Source organism: Dermacentor andersoni, chromosome 3 (genome assembly GCF_023375885.2).
Source record: "Dermacentor andersoni chromosome 3, qqDerAnde1_hic_scaffold, whole genome shotgun sequence".
Taxonomy (NCBI): Eukaryota; Metazoa; Arthropoda; class Arachnida; order Ixodida; family Ixodidae; genus Dermacentor; species Dermacentor andersoni.
In genome coordinates, this window is record NC_092816.1 from 65954613 (window position 1) to 65975181 (window position 20569).

Below are 20569 nucleotides of genomic sequence, written 5' to 3' on the forward strand. Positions count from 1 at the left end.
TGATGGAGGTCCGTGCTGGTTGCGCTTCTCCGAGGAGCTTGAAATACTCCCTGTTATTTAGAAAAGTGCACGCTGGTAATTGGTCGTTCAGCCGATGGCGACACTGCTGTCTTCCGTGGCAGTCGAGACACGTATATGTACCTGGTACAAAGATGGCTAGCACAGGGTAAATGTGGGAATAGTGCATACTACATAGCAAGGTGGAACTATGTATAGATTGGGGCGCGCGTTTCTCTGGTGTTTTCGTATAGTGCAGATACAAGCGGCGCCCCTGCATTCTTGATCTGGGTGTCTGCCTGTCTGGAACTCGTCTTCGGATACACTATACTATTCCCAGTTAAGCGTCATGCACCGCAGATAACGCGGGAGAACGAGCACGTATGTACGAACGTAGGATCAATGTTCAGCTATATCAGTGGGATGTCGGGAACTACACGGTGCGCACATCTCCTCGATTATTGCGGGAAAGAGTGCGGTTGAGAAGCGAAGGTTGCTTCAGAGGTGAGCCGGAAGACAGTCGAAGTGCAGAGGTCCGAACAATGCGTGCCACTCAATGGACAACGACAACTGCTGGCGCAAGCCGGAAGAGAGGTGAAAATGACTCTGGCTAGGGTTTTCTTTTTTTAAACATAAAGGTTGCTCCTTTTCCTCCTCCTTGGCGAACAGAATCGGGACTCGGCCCATCAGCGACGTCCTAATCGACTACAAAGCGCACAATTACACGACACGCTGTATAGAGCAGAATCATTCCGCCGACCTGATCGGCAGCAAATTACGCCGTCCATTGAAAAAAAAAAAAAAAAAAAGCTCCAAAGGCGAGCAGCTAGGGACGGGATTCTGCGCCACTGATTCACAGCACACTCGGCCCACGAAATGGATCAACCATGGTGTTATGTAAAAAGACAGTTCCAGCTTTTTCCTGCAGCTGTACAGCTACAACTGGCACTAGATGCTCGCGACTGCGCTCAAGCTCTGCGAGGCGTATACCTGCAGTTAGCTAGTTAGCTGGCCGTGGCGCATCCACGCGGCCTTCCCGGGAGGCTTGCTTCTGGGAGGCGCTGACGCCTATATAGGTTGCGGCGACGTCTCGCGCAGGTTACGTCACGCGCTCGTACAACTCATCGCCCCTGGCACAGGAATGAGGCCAGCGCCGACGACTCTATTCTCTTACAAAGCAGCCGTGCACACGCATCGTGAATGTGCGCGCGCGCACAAGCGCCATGTGCCGAGCGTGTGCGCCACTCCGGAGAGAGAGAGAGAGAGCGTGTCCATTGTTTTTGCGCCAGCAACAGCGCTTCCTTTGGCTTCCATCGAGGGCGCATAATACGAACGCGCGCAGCTCGGTGTTCTGTGTGCAGAGAAGAAGACTTCCTCAAAGTGAATTTGAGGCAACCTTTTGTCCCTGGTTCCGCCTTCACTTTTGCGCTACCGCTCTCAAAGGGGAAGCTCGAACAACGACCATGGGACGGGCTACTGTTATGGAGTTCCGAAAAAAAAAAAGAAAAGAGGACACATCGCAATAAAGGTGGACGGCTTCCGGATGGATTGTATCTCTCCCTTTTCACCACCACCCCCTTTTATCATCTTTCTCTATGTTTTTTTTTTTTTTTTTTTCTCTTTGGCGGCGGCTCGGATTATTGTATACGTGTCGGCTGTAACATTCATGACCCAGTGAATGGGTCGACGGATATGGACTGTTGATGCAGGACGCATGACTGAGACATCAGGGCGTTTACGTGACGCAACTCGTACATAAACGCGCATTGCACCAGCGGTGATACGAACGACGCGATAAACGACGACTCTGGGATCGCCTTTCCTGCAGCCACCATTCGAGCAACGCGGCGTTCACGACGCGTGTGGAGTCGTACAGATCGACGGATCTTCGCATGAGCGTTACGAAAGCGGGATATCAACTGCACACAATTGAAAAACGCTTTCGCCTTTCTTCGCTTACATCGCGTACTCTCTCGCAGTTATTTCTTCTTTGAATCGCGGCACGCGTTACCTGCACTGCGTGGAAGGCTGGACGTCTAGCAGTAGAGCGTGTGTACCATACCGATAGCATGCCGCATAGAGTAACCGAAAAATTGCCGGCTGGAAAATTGCTACAGCGGTGAACTGGGCGTGCGGAGCCTGCTAGACGGGGCCATTAAATGACAGGAATTTCGATAACGAAGAGAGCTATAGGCTGCGTGTCGCAACGTTTCCGGCGGCGCGTCCCATCGGCGCGATCAGTGGACGCGTGACAATCGGTCGTGATGCATTGTACACGCATCGCGTCGCACACAGATCTCTGCCACGTCGAATTCCGAACGGTCTTGCAAAACTTAGTCTTCCGGAGTCTGGCTCGTTCTCAGACCCGGCAGGACACGCTGCAATGCCTTTCAAGCGGCTTGTGCGCGTTCCTTTTTCTCGTTCTATTTTTCGTTAAGCTGCTTCGGCGTTGCATGCATTGTAAAGCAATTTGTATCGCCGGTAGCATTCATCACGTGTCGTGCGCAATGGTACGCGTATACTAAAGAATACGGTACAGAGCTGAGGGCATTGTTTACTCCTGCTTTCTTCCTTCAGCTCGCGCAGCGAATGCAAGCAGTGTATACTTGAACCGTATCGAGGGCCAACTCCGTAGGTTGCGACACGTTCGCATTGGAATGTTCGTATACTCCGTGGACTACGGTGATTTTGAGAGATTGCAGTCACAGGCGGCTTTCAAAGTTGCGACCAAGCATCCCCCCCTCCCCCCTCCAAAAAAGAAAAGAAGGAAACGGGAACGGTGCAAGTCCTTTGCACGACGTCGGCCACAGCCATCACCTGTCACGTTGCAGTGACATTTCCGCCCACGGAACGCATTCACGTTCTCACAATGGTTCCAGTATACTATCTCCGATGCTGCATCGAAGAAAGCTCTGTTTGGAGCCAGATGATGTTGCTGTTATAGCGCAAAATAGCGAGACAAATAAATACGTAGGCGAAGATAACAGTTTCTGACGCATGGGCTAGACGAAAAAAGACACAAAAAAAAAAAAAGAAAGCGAGAGAGAGAGAAGCAAGCTGTAATTTCTTCCGGATAAGCTTCCGCCCAGAAGAAAAATCTTGCGCTATAGTTTTCACTCACACACAAAAACTAAGCTCATCCTTCTAGATTGCAAGCTGTATGCGTGCGGGTGTGACGACGAAATTCAGCTTCTTCGCAGCATGCCCGTGGTCCACAAGCTTTTGTCTCTGAGTGTACGCAACACACACGCGCGTCCTCTAAAACTACACCTTTCTAAACCGATAAGAAAAAGAAATTACGTACGCCGACCGAACGTATTTTTCCTGCGCATGCAAGCTCGATGCATTTTCATAGTCCCGCAGTTAATCTTAACGTCAAAATGTTCGACAAGCAATCCGTAATCCGCCGTCTCCACGCATCACGCCTGCCCCTATCACCCTCTGGAAGCATCAAAATGTCGCCAAAGCAACTTCAACCATAATAACTCTCCACTGGAGCCATGTTTAACCAACCGATCAAGCTATTTTGGTTCCTTAATAACTTCACCGTCGCTCGCTCATGTATACGTCGCACCAGCACTCTCCTTGTGATCGCGGTGCATCGTGTGCTGCGAACAGCGAAGGTTGTTGCAACGTCGACGTCACTTCTTTGTTGAGCCGACGCCGAAGCAACCTGTCGACATTATTTTTCTTTTTTTTCCTGTCGCATAAATTGATCGATCGTTATTCGTTTTCTTTTGCGCGTTTTTTTTTTTTAATAAGCTGTGCTCGCAGACAAGGCCGTTCATCAAATGGCGCGGTCAACGCTGTCACGGCGTTTTTGATGGTCGATAACGCGAAGTCAGTCTCGGGACCCAACCTTATATCATTCCCGCGAACGTGTTTGTCATTCTTCCGCCGAACTTACGAACATAGAGGCAACGAAACTCCAATGACAGCAGCTGCAATACGCGTTCTTTAACCAATTCAATGTGTCGAAAACTAGTGCGTGCCCTAAGGCTATGGAGTACATCTTAGGAAGAAAATCATGTCATCTCAGCTATCTTTTTCTTTATTTTGCCCCGTACATCCGTACCGCGCCTGCACGTGGCCCCCGTGGTCATTCTTGCATCCTTTGCTGTCGTTTTGCCGGCGTCTTCATTGCAGTGAAGTATAAGGCATTATATTATTTCTCTTCTTAAAGGCACAGTAAACAGCAGTACTGAATGCAGTTTATACCAACAAAGTATGTTCTTTCAAACCGTTCCTTTAAGTTGGCGAGAAATGGCTGAAAAAAATGAGGACCAAACTTTCTTCATTCTTGAATATAACGCCGGTGCCGCGCTGTGCCGACACACGCCAACAATGGCACTGCAGATTTCAGCATGCTTTCTCGCACACTTGGCCCGTTCTGGCACAGGGAAAGGTCAACTATAGTAAACTCGAGAAGACGCTCTCAAAATACACGACATCACGGCAGACTGGTGCGGAAACTATCGCTTTTGCGTCTTTTAACACAATTTAGTATTCCGCAATAGCGATACAGCCACTCTCACTCCTTAGGAGGCTCTACGGACCAGAATAGTCGCAACAAGTCCGAAGACGGACAAAGCAACGCCACCCAGATACTTCCCGAACCGTCTCGCTGTGACGTCATAGATTTTTGCGGGTGTCCATACTCAGGTCTATAGTCAATTGTCTAATGGTGAAGACGCATAAAATTGCGTTCTAAATGAACCAGACGCCACCTATAACCAAGTTGACATGGCCCTTCCAGTGCCTAAAACGCGTACAATAAGTACTTTGAAACAGCTGAGGACTGGCGCGCCGACGTTAGCTCTCGGCGCGGAATTCGTGACAATCTGGCGGTCATTTTATCCGCTATAGTATTAAGCCCTTCACTGCGAAATTATTGAATATAGAGTGAGAAAAGAATAATTAATATTTCTTACGTATTGTTATAGTTGGGTTACTACCATTGATTGATGTAAATAGTACCTCTGCATGCTACTCCACTTCGCTATGTGTTATACAGCGAAGAGTAAATGAAAAAAAGAAAATCTGAAATAAATAAATGAAAAATAAAATGACAACGGCGCCCATAAAGATAAGAACGCTGCAACGAGGAGTTCACGTTGACGCTTGTCCATGCCGCTATCCCGGATCATATACACACGTTGTAGTCCTCATATATTAGTGCAAGAGTCCGCCACGTATACAAAATGGATGTTATAGGTCGAGACACACACGCACACACTTCCGGTCAAGCTTAAGTCCGTAGTGCAAAGCATAAGCGACTCACTTAATTCTTCATACGCAACTGTAAAAGACTGCTCATCCCAAACGCTGGTTCTAACTCTGTGTCCACCGAAAAGCGTTTCGGGAATACGTTCGCGTTTTGCTGCAGATGAATCGCTCACCGCGGTCCAAGTAATTATTGTATTGACAAGGGGGCGCTTGTCCGAACTTCATATTTTTTTTTTCGTTAACGTTCTATACTTTCACGGTGTATGTCGAGCACTCGAGACGAACGTGGCAGACGTTTTCAATGTTGAATGGTCACATTCTAAAATGACCTCTTCTTTTTTTTAGTGTTGTTTAAGGCGTTTCAATTCGTGTACTTCCGGTGACAAGTGGAGAGAGAAAAGAATACGTATACATGTACTTACACACTAGCTCTGTTTACGCCAAGGAGCGTTGAACCCCACAGAGCAGTATATATATATCTATCGATCGCTGCATGCACTGTGAACCGATAGCACGACGATGCCATCGGCGGAAAGCCCAGCGACCGCTTGGCGTGCCAGTTATGCGTCATACTGTAAGAGAGGTCAGCCGGTGCGGATGGCCCTACGAATGTCCGCTCTAGGCGACCAATAATGCACGCCCGGGTCCTGCATCGATCACGCTCATCTATAAGGTAACATGTTCGATGATTCGCGATTGTTGGTGTCGTTGTTCCATCTTCCCTTGCAGTATATTTGCTTCTGACTATCATCATCATCATCATCATCATCATCATCAGCCTGGTTATGCCCACTGCAGGGCAAAGGCCTCTCCCATACTTCTCCAACTACCTCGGTCATGTACTAATTGTGGCCATGTTGTCCCTGCAAACTTCTTAATCTCATCCGCCCACCTAACTTTCTGCCGCCCTCTACTACGCTTTCCTTCCCTTGGAATCCATTCCGTAACTCTTAATGACCATCGGTTATCTTCCCTCCTCATTACGTGTCCTGCCCATGCCCATTTCTTTTTCTTGATTTCAACTAAGATATCATTAACTCGCGTTTGTTCCCTCACCCAATCTGCTCTTTTCTTATCCCTTAACGTTACACCTATCATTCTTCTTTCCATAGCTCGTTGCGTCGTCCTTAATTTAAGTAGAACCCTTTTCGTAAGCCTCGAGGTTTCTGCCCCGTACGTGAGTACTGGTAAGACACAGATGTTATAAACTTTTCTCTTGAGGGATAATGGCAACCTGCTGTTCATGATCTGAGAATGCCTGCCAAACGCACCCCAGCCCATTCTTATTCTCTGTGTTCATATAGGAGGTTGTGGCCAAGTACTGCACCAGGGTGGCCAATCCTGCTCTGGTGAGGGAGTGCGTTACCGGTTCTGGTCACCGGGATCAGGCCACACTCCAGGCCTGTTTATGCAATTTTATCAACACGCGGATTTTTTTTTTAATCCGGTGGAAAATTGCGCGGCACCGGGATTCGAACCACGGACCTCTTGCACGCGAGGCGGGTGTTCTACCTCTACGCATACTATCAAGTATGCGTTAGTGTTTTACGTGCGCAAGCGTGTCCGTTTGTCTGATTTCTCTCTCTATCTCTCTTTTTCTTTTAACGTGTACCAATTGCCTCGCGAGTGCAACTACAGCGACCTCAGAGTCGAGCGGTTTCCGACCTCTTCACCTGCAGACCATTATTAACGCTACCTACTTACACGTTTAATGACTGTCTTAGAATACGAGCGACGGCGAACATGTCGGGCAAACAGCTTAGGATATAAACAATGGTACAGAAAAAAAACGTGAACAATTTCGTTACCTGTTCGCAATATTTTCTCGAGTGTCAGATGTAAGACGAGGTAAGCTGGAAAAAAAAATGGGTCGTGCTGCATTTCACTTGGTCAGGCAGTTGACGACGAAGTACGCCGGAGGAGGCTTTTTTACGGGCGTTCACATTCATTACTCACTTTCGCAGCAACGCTCTCTCGACTCCCTTTTCGTTCGTATTTTGCCGGCTTCCATTTTAGATTTGCGGTCACTTGCTAGACCGTGTCTCGCATCTCGTTTCCAAGGCGTATTTCAGTCGAGTGCTTAGGAAAGAACTGCTCATGCCTCGCGTATACGCAACGCGTGCTGCAGCTTTCGCCGAAGAAAAAAAAAAAAAGAAGATAAAGAAAGTCGCAGGGTCGTTACACGACACGCGAGGTGTCCGACATCCTGCCAGATGAGGTCTCGGAAATGCCTCTTTTTTTTTTCGTTTGTTTTTCCAAACCCTTACTGCCACTCTGTCAAGCACACGCACGACGCCATTAGAGAAGTCAAAAGTGTCCGTCGCTGTCGCGTTAGCAGCACGTGCACGTTGTGCGACCCGCATGCACGGTCGGTCACACTTTCGTTAACGAGCGTTTTTCGTTCTGTCTGGCATGCAAGGAGAGGAACGAAGCGACCGACGCAACGGTGGCAGCTGCTACGTCCTACACGCGCGCGCGAGAAAAAAAAAAGAAAAGGAACAAGATCGCACTAATGGCCGTCACGACAGCACGTGCGACCTATAGTGCAGATGACGAGAGAAAAAAAAAATATTAGAGGAGCGAGATGGAAGGAACGTAAACAAAGGGAAGAATAAATATTATTGCTTCTTGCCCGCGCTGGAGAGACTGGCGCCGGAAGTCTTCGTTCCAACGGCTTCCGGTCGTGTCTGCTGGCGACGCACGCGCACGCTTTTTTGTCTTGAGCGGGGCAGCTTTGTTCGAGGGGCCTCTCGCGCAGGAAGACGATGGCGTGAGCAGCCTGGTGTTTTCGCTTGGTCACGCGGAGAGGAAGCGAAGTGAGAAGATAACGAAAGAGGGAGCTTTCCGGGGAAAAGTGGGGTGGGGAGCGGAGATGGTGCCGGAAAGTGCCGTTTCTTGACAGAGTTCGGCCGGAGGCCATTTGTACAGCTGTAGAGCATCTAGAGGGGTCACAACAATGACGTCGTCAGGGTCATCCGGTGTTAGCGGGTCCGCTACGCGGCGGCTTAATTAGAAACTGGATACCTCCGGAACTGCAAGGAAGCTATGATTGATGGCGCGGTACGGAAGCTATTGATCCAGGAAGCTATTGATTGAGGAATTGAGGAAGCTATTGATGGCGCGCTACGGTTTCCGCGGCTTAATGTTAAATTTTGCATCCTGGTTTTCCGGTAGACTAGAGCTCGCAAATCGCGATAGCTTAATGTCGTTCAACTGCCATCGCGACTTGACTTTCCGAAGTGGCGCGCAACCGACCACGCTCGTGCAGGAGTTGACGAACGGAGCTAGGCTAGCTTTGCTAGAGCCGGTCTTCGGCACTTTCTCTCCTGCTTCAGCTCCCCCAAAGCGGTAAAAAGCGTCTTCGATGAACTTGCAGCAAGCCAACCGGCGCGAGCAAATCATGGAATTTTGCACGCGGCGCAGATTACAAACAGAAAAACACTCCTGCAAGCCTAAAGTTTCTTGCGGGTGGTCTGCCTGTAATGAGTGTCAGCCTTCGCTCTCACCAGTTTTGCATACAAGGAGCGAGCAAAAATAAGCAAAAATGATGGCCAGTAGTAAAATTTTACAGCCCCGACTGCGCAAAACTTGCAAATCGACAGCATCCGGCGAATCCCAAACTCGGAACCTGCAGCCCTCCTGCGAGATTCACTCTTCCCCGGAAATGAAATGTTAAACGAGAGCGGCTCCCGGTTGACGGCCAAGCTGTACTACTACTGTCTTGCCGCCCCGGAATGCACTGCCGCGCTTCCGGCAGGCCCAACGAGCTGCTCGCTGCCGCACAACGTGCGCGCGCGCGAGAGAGCTTCCGAACGGACGTCTTGGCTCCACAAGAAGCAAGCAGACTCCTTCAAGCGCCCCCCCCCCCCCCCCCTTCTTTCTTTCTGGTTTACCGACCAGCCCCCCAGAGAACTCGGGCGGGGCCGGCGATCGGGCCGACGAACGGGAAGTGCAGGACCCCGAAACCGTATAAACAAGTCCCGGCCTGCTGCTGTCGAACGCCGGCTGCTGCCTCTGTTCGGTACGCGCTCGTGTCGCGTGCATGCGAGCGCACCCGCATGGATGGATGAATGTGTGCGAGCGAGCGAAGCAAACGCAGAACAGAAGAAGCAGAGGCAGTGCTTCCCCCCACCACGAACCACACACCCTCTCTTCTTCCTGTGGGCGAAGCCAAGCCGCAGCTGGATATACTTATATCTGCTTATATATACTCAGGCGCCACGAGCCATGCGCCCGCTCTTCTCCATCACTTTTCTTTCTTTCTTCTTTTTCTCCTCCCTGCTCGCTATCATCGCTCATAAATTTCTCCTCGGAGAGGCTTCGCGCGTAAACAGTACGCACGCGGTGTAATGTAACGCTGCGCCTGCGTTCGGCATTGATGTAAAATTACTTGCAGGCGACATCTGCGAAGAGATGCGACGCAGGATGTGTTTTGGCACTTGGGCGCGAACGAAAGCGCGAGTGAAGAAAGGCGCGCGAGGCGCTCTGCGCTGCCTTCCTTTTGAGGAGACGTGCTGTGCATCTGTGTACACACAGGAGACATCTGCGCGCTGCATGCAAGCGCGTATATATGGTCCGAAAAGAGCGGAGGGATGTCAGCGACCGCGGGCTTGCCTTATGGAGCGCTAATTGATGCCGGATGACAAAAGCTCTTCGGGCGGCGGCATCAAGAGTGCCAGCTGTGCGGCGGTCGCGGCATCCATTCCGTGTTGATCGATTTATGACAGTAGCGTGCGCATCTTCTATACGGGAAGGTAATTTTTTTTTCGAGCCTATCTAAGCAGTTGTCATATTACGGTCTCGTGCTGGCAATTACAGGCCACGTGGCTTATCCAAAAATAAATATGCAGATTAAGAACATACGAATCAAAGCTACAGGTTCCATGTATGGAAAGAGGGAGGTGAACGGTGTGCATAAGAAACAAGATTATCTGACGACGGGAACAGTTAACGATGGCCGGCTACCAATACAATTTTACTTGCCTGTAATAATCAGTCAGCTGACGACCATAAAGGCAGGAGCAGCGTAACCTAGCAGTTAACGTCGACTCCCTCTACTTAGGCAACTAACAAACGGTTCAATGTCCGGATGAACGTGCTGGAACATGTTGGAGCATCTGTTGGCGAGGGGTGAGTGCATCCCTTTTGCTTTGCGTGGCTCTGTATATGTATCATACGTCCACGAGAAGTTCTCAAGAGTGTGAACTTTACACAAAATCTCAAGAGCCACGCAAAGCAAAAGGGAGGCGGATATATATATATATATATATATATATATATATATATATATATATGTTCATTTGTTTGATCAGCACCTTGAGTCGCTTGGGCAACTTTAATTACAACTGTCCCATGAGCGTCTTTCGTTCTATGTTTCGTGATTTGCAGTCCCCTTTACTGCGCATGGGCTCGACGACACGGATTCGAAGTGAACTCGTTTCGCTGTCCTTTTTCTTTCGCGTACGTACAACTGTGAGGAGACCTTTTGCTAGACAAGTTCTAACCGGCCCGTAATGTTTTCACTGACCAAAATTGAAAGCAAAGGGGAAATACTGAGGGAGATTAATAGCGGAGCGATATCAAAGCGTCGGAAAGGCAAGAACGTCGAAGTACGACAGTAAAACGAGGACACGCAGCACGAGCAAGAGGCGGGAAATACAACAGCATCGAACGCGCCGGTTGGTACGTCAGCGCAGTTTTTGAATGTATCCGAAAGGAGATGGATTCTCTGAAGTGAGGACTCAAATGATGGTCAGTGCCGCGGAGTGCCCAAAGACCCCGTAGACTTTTACTTGGTGTTTACTATTTCACTTGATACGCAGTGTAGCAAAGTCCTTCTGAAAATAAAATCACAAATTATAAAAAAGGAGGGAAAAGAAACCGTAGGCGAGTTCTGAAACGTCCATCGATTTCCGACTCGGTCAGTGACCGCAACTTCTTCGATAACGTGCAACCTGACCGGATAACGTTGGTCACAGACAGACTATACGCGCTGCGGAAAATACTATGCGCTGCCTACGCCCCGTGCCTTCGCATGTCGCAAGCGGAAAGCTCACCTGCATCCGCTCGGAGCCGAACGCCTTGCAGACTGGACACCGCTTGGCCGCCGGAGGCCTCGCCGGCAGGATGAGTTGGTCGTCGATCATGGGGCCCCTTCGCGACGGCATCATGGGACAAAGTCCTTCTTCTAACACAGACCACCGTCCCTTTGCCTCGTGCAAATCAGACAAGATCCCGGATAACTCGTAGGCCCAAGCGGGGAGCGCGCCACGCCGCAGCGCGTCAGCAGAAACGACGGCGCTGCCAAGAGCACGACGACGGCGGCACGAACCGTGGCACACGGCATCAGCGGAACATCTGCCGTCGTCGGAGGAGTGGCGGCAGACCTCGCACGATGGAGGGAGGGGGGTGATGTCGGAGAAGGAGGAAAGCAAGCGGCGGCGGCGACCGACCGACGACGACGAGTCGCCCGGCGACCTTTCCTCCTCTCTCGCTGCCTCCGGTTAACTCTCCCGTACTCTTCGCCTTCTTCCGACAACACCCCCCAGCCCTCCGTGCTCGAGGCTCGGTCGAAGTGGCGGTGGCAAGGGCCGCGCGATTGTTGTTGTGCGGCCTTCCCGAGACGCGCGACCGAAGCGAGAGGATGTGAGGGGTTGGAGGTGAGAGGCACCCGTTATAACGAATTCGCTTTTCGTGCGCTCTAATTCGATGGAAGAGGGGGGGCAAAGGTGCTCCTTTGTAGGAAATCCGCTCTTCTGTGATTTGAATAGCTCCTCTTCCCCTATTCTCGATTTCGAAGCAGCGCAATGTTCTGTAACAGCCGTTCTGACACACGTGCGGCAAAGTTTCTTCGTCTGCCGACGACTAAAGCCCCTTTATAACGACGTCAGCGCCCATGGCGACAGCGGAGAAACGCGTCAGATCAGTAACGGACCCCTCTTGGTTGTCTGTCCGTAAAGAGTGTGCATGCTTTCTCGCACTGCTGCAAACTTCTCTCGGGTCGGCTGATCTCTTTCCGCAAACTTCCGGAGAAGCTTTGCGGAGAGGCTTGTGCCTTTGTGGCGGCACCGGCTACTCCTTGTCACTTGCTACTCAGTAGAACACCAGATGTAAAAAAACAATACAGTCCAACAGTACATGAATCGCAAAGTTTGTGCTTGAGTCTAGCACGCAAACGCATATAGAAAGTCAAATATTTTTAACAGACAAAATACAGAACACAAGTAATTACACATAGCATACGAAAACACGATCACCGCATAAATCAATTTTGAACACAGAACAACATTTATATCACCCCTTTAGCTTATTAGGATAAACTGAAATTTAGTACTTCCTCAAGATGGTTGTGTCCTCGAAAAACTTTTTCAAAGCAAGAAGTGCTCTTTTCTGAAGGCCCGCTGTTGACCATGAACCAAGCATCTTTTTCAGAGTGAGCGGTATTCTATCTAAAAGTAACACATTTACTTGCAATACCCTTCGTGGTGAATTATGTTTAGTGCACTCAAGGAGGAGATGATGCACATCTTCGTTTGAATGGCCACAAGAACACTTAGCACTAGAGGCACGTTTCATCCTGTATAAAAAGTATCGCATAAATGCAGCACCAAGTCTTAGGCGGGGTACTAAAGTTTCGCATTTTCTGTTTTTCTCTCAGACTTGACGAAACTGTGTGGGGATTCACGACTCTCACGCGTCCCCTGATATGTTGTTTTCCCGCATAGCTCCCGTCTCCTGTAATTTGTCTTCGCCGCGTGGCTTTACGGCAGCGGTCGATATGCTTGCGGGGTAGTACGAGAGATTGCGCGAGTGTGGCTCTGCTAACGCCACCTAACGGCGGGGTTACTTGGGCGCAAAAAGAAGAAGGCTCTTCCTCTTTGGCTCGGGTTCGGCATGCGGCGCGGACGTTCTGCGCGTGCGCCGATCCATGCTTCTCCGAGACCGTGTCGCCAGGCCTACCCCGGAATGGACGAACACGATCGCTCGAACGCGCTACCGTTCGCGTGACCGTACGCGCGAACGACCAGGCGTTTGTATCCAGCACGGGGCGAACATATTCGCTCACTATGCGGTCGCGGTGAGTCGGACTTCCACGATTTGTCGCGCGCCCATCGGCATATTTTGTGGATAGCAACTCGGCTAGCAGGCATTAGTCTGAGAAAGGTGCAATAAATGCCCCTGTCATTGTTTGCACTACTGTGTTGTTCCTTTGTCCCAAGATCACGGCTGAGAACCCCACAAGTCACAGGTTAATAGATGGGTCTATAAAGTGTAACTCCGAGTTTTTAAATTACTGATCAAGCCAAGTAGCCTTGCTGAGACGACAGGATATCTGTCTCAGGAGACGACGGACTTCACTGCGCAAAAGAGGAAGATTGATTGTATCTACGTTATTGTGCGCCAGCTTCGCAGCTGCGTCCGCTGCAGTGTTACCAGGAATATTGCAGTGTCCGGTTATCCACTGAAATGCAACTACGTGACTCATGGCGCTTATTTTTTTGTGTGTTCTTTGAGCGTCCAATAAAATAGCAAAGTGTTCAAAAACATTTTCTTATTGCTTCGTAGTAATCCGAGAGCAGCTTGCGAATCGCTAAAAATAACCAATTTCTGCGTATTTTTTACTCGTGTTATGAAACGCAAAGCACACAGGATTGCAAACAGTTTTGCCATGGTGGCAGATGTCTCTCGGCATAATTTAAATGTTTGTTCTGGCGCCAAAAGTGGAATGACGAATGCTGGAGCCCAGAAATATCAATGGCATGAACCTTGTGTATACACGTGGTTGTACTGGGGATATAATGAGCAAATTTTGGATAGTGCCAGTTGCTGTGCGGCTTGCCATGAACATGTCTCTCTGAGAGTTGATCCCCTCGACATATAATTCTATTTTAGGACTTCTTAACATCCAAAGAGGGTACTTAACATCCACTTTGCATAATTCGAATCTTGGTATTAATGCTTTATGTTCTTGAACGACGCCATGAATTTCGCTTTTGTTTCGTTCGCTAAGCGCGAGGTTTAGTGGATGCCTCTCGTGTTGAGTTAAGATGCGATAAATATGTCGGTGTGTTTCAATCGTTCGTATGACTGAAAACGGTGGGTGACGAGCTTCAGCAATTACTAGAGAACTCGAGCTAGCCTGCGCAACCCCAAGGCGCACTCTCAGCCCCCTTGCCAGTAAATGTTGAAGACGTTCATCAGAAGTTTGCGATAAACCATACAGAATAGGTGCCGAATAAGTATTTTTTTGTTTGTTTTATGAGTGCTTTATGAACTTGTAAAAGTGAAGAAGCTGATCCCCCCCCCACCCCCCATGTTGTGCCAGCGAGTCGCCGAAGTACGTTTATTACATTATTGGTCTGCTTTTCTATTGCGTGGATGCGTGATGCCCATGACTACTGGGGATCAAAAATAACGCCAAGAAATTTATGCTTTTTCCCGCACATTGAAATTTGCCCTTCAAGCGTAACTTTGAAATTATTCAGCTATCGTTAGTGAAAGGGAGTGCGGCTATCTTTGCGTATGAGAGACTCGTGCCTCTTTCTTTAAAAAAAAAGTGTCGATAATATCAAGACCCTCTTACAGCGTTGTTTGTATCTCATGTGTATGAGATTGTCAGGGGGGGGGGGGGCGGGGGGGAGCTCCTGCGGCATTGTTGAGCATACGGTAATCTCCGCACGGCCGCCAGTCTCCAGGAGACGCCTTGTGCACCATATGCATTGGAGGTGCGTACGGGCTTGAGGAAGGCCGCAAGATCCCGAGTTCAAGCATGTATTGAAATTTGCTACGTGCAATCTTGAGGCGATCAGGAGGTAAACGATGAGCGCGAGCGTGCGCGTTGGGCCGGTTGTAATGATATGGTGAGTGACGTCATGTTTGACTGGCAAAAGGAAGTTGGCCGGTCAGGGATGGGAATTGCTCAAGCAGTTTTATGTAAACTGACATCGATAATACCAGTGTGAAGGAACATCACCCACTTCCGCACATTGCAGATTTCTCTGCCCCACTGCATGGAGCATCGATATTCTCCAAGATCGACCTGGTGAAGGCTTACCATCAAATTCCTGTGGAACCAGCGGATATTCCCTAGACGGCAATCATCACGCGATTTGGACTCTTCGAGTGAATGCGCATGCCGTTCGACCGTCGGAATGCTGAATGCCGAATACGGCCTTTCCATCAATAGGGCGAAGTGTGAATTCGGCGCGCTCGAGTTGGATTTCATCCGTCACCGTGTTGACAAGGATGGCATGCGTCCCTTGCCGTTAACAGTCCAGGCCATACAAGATTTTCCTCAGCCTCGTGAATTTCTACAACCGCTTCGTTCCTACTGCGCCGCATTTCTCTGACCCCTAACGGACATGCTCCAGGGCAACAAATAAAAAAAATGAACTCACCTGGTCCCCAGAAGCACTGCTAACCGCTTTTGGTACCATCAAGAGCAAGCTGTCTCAGGCAACCCTTCTCGTCCATCCGAGACCAGGAGCGCCACTTTGCCTCATGAACGATGCGTCCGATGTTGCAGTGGGGGTGGTGCATCAACAGTTTGCGGATAATGTCTCGCAGACCCTTGCCTTCTTTTCGCGGAAGCTCACCATGGAAACCCGCTACAGCACATGCGGAAGAGAACTCCTGGGAATGTACGTGGCTGTACGTCACTTCAGACACTTCCTGGAGGGTCGAGAGTTCCACGTTAAGACAGACTACAAGCCTTTGACCTTCGCCGTCCGGTCGAATTCTACCAAATTTTCACCAGGGGAAACATGCCACCTAGCGTTCATCGCGGAATTCGCGACGGACATATGGCGCGTGCACGGAAAGGACAATGCCGCAGCGGACGCGCTCTCGTGCTGTGCCTATTCCATCACTATGGACGACAACCCGATGAGCATCGACTTCACCGCACTTTCTGCCCAGCAACAAGACGACACAGAGGTAATTGCGCATCGCGGAAAACCTGGCACCTTAGATCTGCGCGATGTCCACTTTCCACCTTCTGCCGTCCCTATTCTTTGTGATATCTCCACGTGCACCCCACGTCCAGTCGTTCCACTCGATTTCCGGCGCAGCGTTTTCGATGCCCTTCATAAACTATCTCACCTTGAAATCCGGGCTACGCAACATCTGGTGAAATAAGATTTCGTCTGGCCGGACATCAACAAGGACGTACGTGTCTGGGCGCGTGGTTGTCTGGTATGCCAACAATCGAAGGTTCACCGACACACAAGGACACCTTTCGGCTCGTTTGCTCCACCATCTGCACGATTCGACACGGTACAGATTGACACTTTGGGGCCATGGCCGCCATTAAACGGGAACACCTACCTCGTAACCTGCATAAATCGTTTTTTTCGATGGCCAGAAGCTGTCACCCTACCCGACATCTGTACTGAAACCATCGCAAACGTGCTCGTCGCGGGCTGGGTCTCGTGATACGGCGTACCATTTACTATTACAACCAATAGAGGACTCCTGTTTGAATCGGCTATATTCAATAACCTGCTGACCCTCCTAGACACTTGTCGCATACGTACCACGGCATATCACCCCATTGCCAATGGTCTTGTTGAACGTTTTCACCGCTCCATCAAGACCTCGCTCATGCAGAGCGCAGCCTGACGCCACTCACTGGTTATGCTGAGTCGTAGGGCTACACTGAAGCAGCACCTGCGCTGTACGCCTGCCGAGATGGTTTTTACGCCTACTACTACGTCTTCCAGGGGAGTTCTTCCACCCTAGCGCTTCATCGCCGTGCCCTCACCCGACCGACTATACATCAACCGGCTTGCGAGCTTCATTCCGAAAACTTCGTGCACCTGAACCACGCTGTCAATACAGTACCGCATCGCATGTTTCCAAAGAGCTGGTGACGTCCTCTTATGTCTTCGTCCGCCGTGACTCCGTACGGAAATCCCTGCAACGCCCTTACGACGGTCTATACTGTGTCATTCATCGTGCCGACAAGCATTTCACTGTGGACTTTAATTGCTGACAGGACACTATCTCTATCGATCGCTTCAAACCCTCCTTGGTTGAGGACCCACTCCCTCAGTCACCGGATAAACCAATTAGCTCAGAGCCAGTTGGTCCTCGCCTAAGATGGGATCATACGCGTGTGCAATATATACACCTGGACAGACAGCACCGATTATCCGAACAGCTGGGCCATTTTCCAACCCTCCCAACATAGCCACTCTGGAAACTCACGCGATAATATATGCTATAGAAGAAGCCTCACTACTCACTAAGCACCACTCCAGTAACATCATCCTTTATACCGACTCCAGCAAAGCCATTCGCAACATACGACACCGACTGTTGGAAACACACCTACATGGTATCCTAATAGAATCCTGTAACCGCAAACCGAACATTACAATCACCCTGCGTTGGGTACCTGGTCACGCTGGGATCGAGGGAAAAGAGTTGGTTCATCAACGTGCCCGCGAAATTAACTTCCGGGCGCCCTCGATTCCCTGGCGAAATCCAACGACAGTGGAAGACGCTGCCACGTACAAAGAGCAAATAGCTGAACACTACAAGAACATCAAGGAAAACCGCACTATTTGGCCCCAACCTCATCCTTTACTCAACACGGAACAAGCACATGTCCTTCGCAAAGTTCAAACGAACACTCTTCTCACGCCACTAATGCTCTAAAACTTCGGTTGGCGTAGCACAGCTCACTGCCCCAACTGTCCGGAGGTAAAGGCAGCTACAGAACACATTCTGTACTCATGTAACACTGCCATTACCTCTCCTTATTTTCCTTCCCCTTCCCCTCCTACCTGGAGTGCTTGGCTTCACTCGGACTTGGCGGGTGAACAACGGGCCTTAGCGGAGCAAGCGCTCTACATTACTGGGCCTTAGTGTTCGCCTTAAATAAAGTTCTTTCCTCCTCCTCCTCCTCCTCGCCAGTGATGAAACACACTTCAACTACCAACACCCCGACCCAAACTCCTAAAAGGTGTCGTTCCGGCTACCTGCACGGCTCCGTCACTTCACGGGGGGCCTCCTGTAGCAGCATCGACTTCGAGGAAGATGAGGAGAATGGCGGCTCGCTAGGGACAGGCCATTGCTTATGAAGCAAAGCGGGCGCGTGGCTAACATCACGCGCCGCCTGCGCGAGGCCAAAGTGATTTATCCGCCGAAGAATAACCGTCAGCTAGAGCCTGCTGGTCGGCAAAAATATGCTCCTGCTCATTGTAGCTCATTGCCATCACTGATTTTGCACGCCACAAGATCATATATGTAATATGTATCTTCTTGTGGCAGAGAACAATTGTTGAGGCACTGCGTTGAGACCGTCGCCGTTTACAGGCAGCGGGACAGGCTATGAATTGAGTGAAGTCATGGCATTGTTGGGTTTTCGATTTATTGAGGAGATAAAGCCCAAAAATCAATGACCTCACTGAGCGTTCTTGCACTTCTTAGCGCTAAAGCCCCTACATCCACGCGTCACCGCCGACCAGGTTAAGTACCGCCAACCTGCCCTCCTCCTACACGCTCCTCTCCCACTCACCCCCTCAGCTTCCGGCGTCAAGCGGAACTTACGTAGCTTCAGCTTCCTGTTCCGAGTGGAAGTGACCCTATGTTTTTTTATCGTTGTTTACTTTCGCGTCTACGGAGAGGCTTTAATTGCACCAGCTGCGGTTGAAACTGTTAATGCGATTCCATCCAAGAACCACCGCCTACGGTAATCGGCGATCTGGTCGTGTTCGCTGCTTCGCGTCAACCTGCGACAAGTTGTGCCACGAGAGACAACGTACAGTGGAATGTAGTGCCTGGGTGCTTGGAGACCGCTCCCGTTTTTCGTGCATTTGGAAAACAGCGACCGCAAACTACTACTTCAGCGGAATACAACAGCTTGTCCCCTTTGAATTCTTCTTGTTTTGAAGCATACATCCCCTCCAGCCAGCACGTATGGAGGGACTTTAGTGAAGGAGTTCGCGACGCCAATTTGTACGGCAGACGCATAGAGTTTATGCTGTTGATTCTGAGGTTGAACTTGTCTCGTACGGCAGATCGAAGGTAACGAACGTCCCAAGTGCGTGCACTGCGTGAAGAACTGCAATGACGTGAAGCTATGAAATATAACAAGTTCAAATTTGCGTGGAGGGCATTCAGTGACATGGTGAAAACAAGTGTGCTTTTCTTGTGCGATATGAGTGGAGGTGTGCAGTGAATTGGTGCGTGCGCGCGTGTTGTAACGCGTGCAAAGGTGTACGGCGAATTGTGTTAGTGTTGTGACGCGAGCAGATGTGTACGGCGAATTGTGTTCGTGTGTTGTGCCCCAGCCCATGGCTCTCCGCACTTTGTCAGAGAAAGGGGACGACAGGCAAAGCGTGCGGGCGCAGCGTACGCAAACAAGCACGTAGATGCACACGAATGACGCTTGGTGGAATGGCTAGAGCGAGCTACTCAAATTAGCACCGGTTGCTAAGCACGGGCGTCTCACCATCGTCTGCAATCACAGTGGAAATTCTCGCAGCGCAACTCCAGGACGCGTAAACGCCGGAACCGGAAATCTTAAAACCGGACATGCCGGAACCGGAAATGCCGGAAGCGGAAATGCCGGAACCGGATTTGGTGTGAGGGGAAAAGGCGGTTGTCGCTACTTAAGAAAGCGGCGGTGGCGCGTGGATGGAGGGGCTTTAATATGCACAACACTAGCAGCAGCTAGAGTCACTGGAAAAAATTTCAGAGTACCGCAAAGGTCGGAATCTGACTGGCAACACTGAGTGGCCACCGCCATATACCTTCCAAGCCGACTGCGTCGCGGGAAGGCCGCTGTGTTGGAAGAGCTTGATATTCGGGGACACATCGGGTTGAGTGTTTACTGAAATACAAATACTTTGTGCCCAGAGATAATGGTTGCTAAGAACGAAAATAAAATGTTACGTTGTGCGAAGTAATGCAGCCGGTGGCTGTTTTGCACGCCGACCGTGTTTACTGCTGGAACTGTGCTACGATTGTGGGCAGCAGCTTAGCGCTTCTATCCGGAGCTTATGCACGCGTTTTTTTTTTTCCCCTTCCGCGGAGCGCGCTACGAAGGAAACATTTCGTCACTTCGAGCCGGAATGAGGCAAGCTTGTGCTTTTGGGCATGAACATCGTGAACCGCCGTCGGCTTTTATTGAAGGTCTCCAAGCAGGACGAAACTAACACTTGACAGTGTCACAGGCACGTACGTTCATTGTATAATTTCACAGGCTAAATCGGATACATCTAATTTAGTTTGTAAACGGATACCGCGCGTTCTCGATTCTGCAGGGCGACTTTGTCCGCCGTATACGCACGACACACTGCGACTGCCGTGTGCGCACCGGTGTTTGGCCGTGATCGTA

At 50.1% G+C, this 20569-nt stretch overlaps 1 protein-coding gene across 2 annotated transcripts in view; it reads right to left on the reverse strand.

The window, feature by feature from the left end:
* Traf4 (TNF receptor associated factor 4) overlaps positions 1–11602 on the reverse strand; it is an 81123-nt gene extending 69521 nt beyond the window's left edge. For both annotated transcript variants that reach the window (XM_055062499.2, XM_050194063.3), the window contains exon 1: positions 11280–11602. In XM_055062499.2, the coding sequence (XP_054918474.1) occupies positions 11280–11393 (114 nt within the window). In that variant the 5' untranslated portion in view covers positions 11394–11602. The remainder of the gene's footprint in view (positions 1–11279) is intronic.
* Between the last annotated feature and the right edge of the window lie 8967 nt (positions 11603–20569).